The 6610-nt window shown below is 47.0% G+C and overlaps 1 protein-coding gene across 1 annotated transcript in view; it reads left to right on the forward strand.

Moving 5' to 3' along the window:
- The first annotated feature begins 4919 nt into the window (after window positions 1–4919).
- LOC102834801 (dapper homolog 2-like) overlaps window positions 4920–6610 on the forward strand; it is a 14075-nt gene continuing 12384 nt past the window's right edge. The window contains exon 1 of the mRNA XM_006876180.1: window positions 4920–5150. Coding sequence (XP_006876242.1) covers window positions 4920–5150 — 231 coding nt within the window. The remainder of the gene's footprint in view (window positions 5151–6610) is intronic.

Consider the following 6610-nt stretch of genomic DNA (forward strand, 5'->3'; position numbering starts at 1 on the left):
AGCTTGAACTGCCAACCTTGCAGTTCAAATGACTTTGCAGTCTGGTGCATTAACCCACAGTGCCACATAGTCAGTCACAAAAGGGTAAATTTTGCATATGACCATTATTGTAAAAGCTTAAGAAAAGATACCTGTACTAAAAGAAAAAAACAAAACAAAACTTTGTTGTTTACCAGGGGTAGGAGTGAGGGGACTGTAGAGCACAGGTTAGTTTGGGTATTGAGGAGGGTAATTCACAAGAAAAGTGAGGGTGGGTGGAAGAACAAGGTAGATAGGGGAATACTTAAGTAGATTTGCATTGCTTAAATGGAACAGAGGTAAATAGTGATGTATGCTCAGACTTGGAACAACAGGGCTCTGTGATACAGGGATTAAGACAAACTCTGAATGGGTAAAAGAAGGGAAATAATGTTAAGAAGTTTGACTGTCTTATGAATATTGGTTTCCCTTGCCTTCTATTGTAAAATAGACACTTGAGTGAGATAGAAAGGAATGTTGGGAAACATGATTCAGTAAGCTTGTAAGCATGTCTTCAGCCTATAACTGAGTGGAATACCTGAAAGGGGTTCTAGAACTTGCCCAGTGAAATAGTCTTCTTGTGGAGACTTTGTAGTGTAAAGGACCTAAGGTGGAAACCTGAGTCTCATCCAGAACCTTCTGAGGTGGGACATTCCCACTTGCAAGGGCATGCAGACCAATCCAGAGTAGCTAAAGGAACAAAAGGTACTTCCTGAAAGAAAGACCAGCAGGAAAAAAAAAAAAAAATCAAAAACAAAAATTGTAGTCTATTTGACTGTTACAAGAACAAGCAAGTTGTTTGCCAGGGATGCTGGGGAACCATCAAACAAGCAATCACATCCCTTCTGGACAAATCCCCCTCCAAGACTGAATCTCAAAGGGAATACACAAGCAGACATGTAAGCTCACTGGTGACTGTGTTGGTCTATATGTGAGTGGAAAAGGGGCAAGTCAGTAATGAAGATGTAAACTGAGTTTGACATGTTCCATAGACTTCTGTCCACCAGGACATGAAAGAGAAAGAGGAAGGGCTGGTTGGTCCAAAGTTAGGGGAGACCTGGGAATTCCTGAACCCATGGACACTGACCTAGCCATGGAGGCCTAGAGCTGAGAATGAAATGTCCAGGTGATATGAAGTAGGGTGAGACGTACAGGAATGTTCAAACTTGCAGATAGGACCCATTTGATCTCGCTTCGTTGGCTTGATGATCAGAGCCGGACTAGAGAAAGATAAAGAAATTGGACAAAGGAACCAAGTGTAAATTGCTACAATTTGATGAACGTGACCTATATTTATGGATGTAGTAGCTAAAGATACCAACCGAGAGGGAAGGAGTCTTCGCATCAAGTATCAATCCTATACCATCTATATACAGGGTTGATAGGGATGGGCAACTTAGACATTGGCTACCTAAGATGAGGGGACTATAAAGGCATGAAGTCCCTGGGTTACAAGTTTTCAAGAGGAAGTGTAGTTACAGAATGTGCCGGGGAAGGTAGAATCCCCACTGAATTGTTTTCATCTTGTCTAGATGGGTCTGGTGAAAGGAGATGGGGATAAGATTCTTATGATTCAACAGTGAGTAATTATCATAATGAACTGTGATGGTTACATCTGTAAAGGTAGAAGTTTTGTAACATAAAGCAGGGAGTAGTTAATCATACATTCTAGGAACAGAGGACCCTAGGACCATCAAGGGAGAAGAGCATGAGAAGAATGTAGGACCCTATCCAGAGAAGCAATGACACCAGAGATGGAGGCAGAGATGAGGACATGGAGAGATAGAGCAGCTGAGGACTCTAGACTCATGAAAAGAGAAGGTTGTGTGCTGGAGGCCAAGAGGCAGACTTGCAGAATGTGCCCTCTGGATGTTTAAATGATTATATATACCTGAGTGTTTTTGTGCACATCAAACCAAAACAAAAAAAATCAGAGGGGATAGAAGCAAATACTGTTGAATGATGATGCATGGAGGGGATTGTAATCATTGCAATAAAATGAAATACGATAGGAAGAGTGCAAAACTGATGTTCGCCCATGTAAACTATCACTCAATTCACAATGAAAGCTTTAAAAACAAAAAACTTACTATGTAGATAAAGTAATCAAGTTGTCCTGGCATAGGATAGACACATAGATCAAATAGGATAGATTTGAGAATTCAGCAATAAACTCCTGCATGTGCACTCAATTTATTTCAACTCAGGTGCCCAGGCAATTCAATAGGAAGTGAACAGTCTTTTCCACAAATAGTGGTGTGATGACTGGATGGTCAAATGCAAAAGAATGAAGTTTGACCCCTGCCTGACACCATACATAAAAATGATTGGCAGTACACACTGGTGGTGTCTGCACATGATGAATTCAATGACGTCTGTATATGACATAGGTGAAGAGCTTTGAAATTATTACTATTTTGTTAGAGGCATATTTACCACATGCACACACACACAAAATGGACAAGGCCTAAATGTACAAGCTGTAAGTATTTAAAAAAACACTTAGAAGAAACCCTAGGTAACATAGGTCTAAATCTGTGGCCTTGGATTAGGTAATGCTTTCTTAGATAGGACAGTAAAATCATAGGCAGAAAAGGAAAAAAAAAATTAAAAAATAGAGAAATTCGACTTCGTGGAGTTAAAACCTTTGTGCTTCAAAGGGTGCCATGACGAAGATGAAAAGAATGGCAACTGGATTTGGAAATCATGTATCTGATCATGAAGTAGCAGCTAGAATACATAAACAAGTCTTATATCTCAGTAATAAAACGACAAGTTACAAGATGGACAAAGGATCTGGACAGACATTTGCCCAAAGAAGAGCCACAAATGGCCAACCAGCTTATGAAAAGACGTCCCACATCATCAGTCTTTTTTGTTGTGGTTCTTTGCCATGGAGTCGGTTCCAACTCATAGCAACCATGTATTGGGTTTTGGAGAAGCAGGTGGTGAATTTGAACTATCAACTTTGTGGTTAGCAGTCCAGTACTTATCTTACAGTGCTCCATCAGTCATTAGGAAAATGCAAATCAAAATCAGTGACTGATCACTTCCCACCCAATTCGTATTGTTGTCGCATGCTGTCTACTTGATTCTGACTCATTAGTGCTAAGTGGCATCAAGTTGTTTCCAACTCACAGCTACCCTGTATGGGATTTCCAATGAGCAACTGGTGGGTTTGAAATGGTGTCCAGTGATGAGCCACACCCTGAATCCTTCTGACTCACAGCAGCCCTGTTTAGGGTTTCCAAGAGTGACTGGTGGGTTTGAACTGCTGACTTTGAGATGACCAGTATAGTGCGTATCCTACAGCACCACACCAGGCTTTGTTTAGTTGTTGTTAAGTGCCGTGGAGTCTGTTCCAAATCCTAGCAACCCTGTATAGGGTTTCTGAGGAGCAGCTAGTGGGTTGGAACTGACGATCTTGGTGAAGCCACTTTAGGAAACAGGTTGGCAGTTCCTTAAACATAGAATATGAAATCAAAACACAAACAAAACTTGTCCTGTCTAGAGGATTCTGACTCATAGGGACCTGGGTCTGAGACAGAATAGCGTAGGCTTCGTAAGCTTCTGTTCTAGACCGAAGCAGACCTTCAGATCTTTCTCCCTCAGAGCAACTAGGGTTCCTCACTGCCAACAACAGTTCTGTGACATTGTGCCACCAGGGGTCCTTAAACACAGACTGCTACACCCCTCCACCTACCCGTCCCATTGTGTTTGTCCGACTTGTAGCAATTCTTTATAGGGTTTCTGAGGCTGTAAATGTTGATGGGAGCAGGAAGTCTTATTTTTCTTTCTCCCACAGAGCAACTGGCTGGTGGGTTTATCTAGCGATTATCTTCCAGCTTCAATAAACACTGGACTGCGAACCGCCAACTCGGCACTTCAGAAATCCTATACGGTGCTGTTTTGAGTCGGCACTTAATGACAAAATCTTACAGCCACATGAGGACTCCTGAGAATGTTGTTGTTAAGTGGTGTTGAGTTGGTTCTGAATCATAGCGACCCTGTATAGGACTTCCAAAGAGGGACTGATGGGTTTGAACTGCTGACCTTGCAGTTACAGTCTAGTGCTTATCCTACAGTAGCACACCAGGACTTCTAAATACAGAATATTGTTTTTGTTGTTAAGGATTGTCGTATGAACCCAGCTCCCAATCGACTAGGCTACCTACCAAGGCTCCTCGAATGCATGGCATGGTTGCTGATGTTGTTCAATTCGCTCCTGCAGATTCGGAGTTTCAGAGAAGCAGCTGGTGGGTTTGAAGTGCTGACCTCGTGGTACACAGTCCAGTGCTGACCTACAACACCACAGCAGTCTGAACAGCATGGAATGCGGATTCTAATTGAAGAAAGCTGTCAAACTGCAGGTATACTGTAGCAAGTAGCTAACAGGTTTTCACATGCATACCGAGTGAGTAACTTTCATATGCATAACGAGTGAGTAATTTCCATATGCATAATGAGTAGCGGGGTCCTCACAATGGGCGTGTGACCCCAGGGCATTTCTTCTGGAAAATGTAAACACCCTAAAGCAGATCTTGCACCATCTTTTGTCCATCGCCGCCCCTGTGGCACTCCGACAGGGGTCCTCCTTTCAAGGGTCCCCCTCTAGGTCGCCGGACACGCTCGGGTTCACCCAGGTCCTGGCCTCCAGGGGCCGAGTCGGGAGCGCGCGGGGGCCTGGGCCGGGTCGGGGCGCCCTGGAATCGGGCACGGTCCGCCTTCGCCCCACCTCTCCAAGTCCCAGCCAACCTGGGCTCGCGGTCGGCGGGGCGGGGACGCGGTTCGGGCGGGGGTCCCGCTCGCCGCCCGCCCCCAGCCCGCCCCCGACCCGCCCCCGGCCCTCCCCAGCCGGGCTCAGCAGTTCTTTGACTGGGCGGCGGTTGCCAGTAGCAGAGATGCAGGCACCTGGTGAGCGGGGTACAGGCTGGGACCGGCGGCGGGTCGGGGCGCGGCTGTGCGCAGCGCTGGCTGGCCTGCAGGAGCTCCAAGTGCTGCGTGAGCGGCAGCAGGCGCGCGTGCGGGGGGCCTTGAGAGCTCGGTCCCCGTCGCCAGGCTCCGCGGAGGAGGACCCAAGAGGCCATGAGCGCAGGCTGGAGGGCGCACTGACCGCGCTCAAGGAGCAGCTGGTAAGGCCGGCGGCGGCACCTCTAGGGGTCGGGGTTTGCCAATTCAGGGGACTCTTCTGCCTGCGGGGCCAAGCTTTCGGGGCTGCAGTGGAATGCAGTTGGCTGTAAAGTTAAGTGGCTACAGGGGCAGTGCGCGCGGGTCTGGGTGGCTGGTAACACTCCTCTGAGTGGCCATGGGACGGAAAGTCCACGGGGCATTGCGGGGACTCTGCGTGCCCCTGTGCCCAACCTGGGCTTGTTTAGGATGCGTCCTGGCGTGTTTGGTTTGCAGCATTGTTCAGATCCGTTGGGGGTCTACCTGTAATTCTGTATCATATCCCCAACCCAACCTCTGCTTCTGAATTAAGTTCCATTAGTCTCAGGACCCCAGTGACCGCGTGCGGGGGCACAGCCCCAAGTACTCAGTAATGGACCGGTGCGTGGAGTCACACCGTTCTGTCTTGACATAAAGCATATGTTTGATAAGGACTTCTTCCACTTCTGGCGTTAATCTAGTCAGTAGAGACGTGTCCCGGTAACCTGGGAGGTAAACCCGACCCTTTTATGGTTTCTTTACTTTGTCTTTCTCAGCCGTACTTGGGTTCCTGTGAATGCCATTTTCCTTTTGTGAGATGAAAAGATTGTAGGATTTTTGTAGGATTGCCTTGCATTGATTAGCAACATCTCCAAAGATCTCCCCTTGAGTGTTAAAGAAAAAATAAAAATGCTCTGGAATGATGTCGACTTGACTGTGTGATCACAATTCCTCTAAATCAAATGAGTGTTTTCTTAAAACTGGAAATTCCAGGTTGTGCTGTGTAAAAGGTGAGGCTAGGTGTAGAAGGCGAGCAGCAGCTTGGCTCTGCTGACCTGCGTCTTGTTACTGGCCCAGGGCTTCTGGGTCAAAGTATTCCGAACCCTCCAACTCCAGGCCCCGGAAAACGCCTTCTGCTCTTGTCAGGATTCCTGCTGTCTGGCCTGGATACCAAGGCCCAGGTGGTAGCCTGTTTCCAGCTTGACCATCTGTAGTGAACTGCTGTCAGGCTGAGAGGGAGCTGACTGCTTCTGGAACATTCCTTCTGTGTTTTAGCAACCTTCTGTAAGTTGTTGTTGTTGTTGTTAAGTGCCATCGAGTCGGTTCCAACCCATAGTGACCCTGGATAGGGTTTCCAAGGAGCAGCTGGTGAGCTTGAACCGCCAACCATGCAGTTCAAACAGCTTTGCAGTCTGGTGAGTTAACCCACAGCACCACACCAGGACTCTGTAAGTTAGCCAGGTATAACTGCGTTTTCAGGCAACTAGTGTGTTTGTACCCGGTTGCAATCTTGAAGCCTTCCTTAAGGCTCACCATGGCTTGGAGGTGGGATACACCTGGGTAACAGTAAGGTGGTTGGAGGTGGGGTACACCAGGGTAACAGTAAGGTGGTTGGAGGTGGGGTACACCTGGGTAACAGTAAGGTGGTTGGAGGTGGGGTACACCC

Source organism: Chrysochloris asiatica, unplaced genomic scaffold (genome assembly GCF_000296735.1).
Source record: "Chrysochloris asiatica unplaced genomic scaffold, ChrAsi1.0 scaffold00361, whole genome shotgun sequence".
In the NCBI taxonomy this organism is placed as follows: domain Eukaryota; kingdom Metazoa; phylum Chordata; class Mammalia; order Afrosoricida; family Chrysochloridae; genus Chrysochloris; species Chrysochloris asiatica.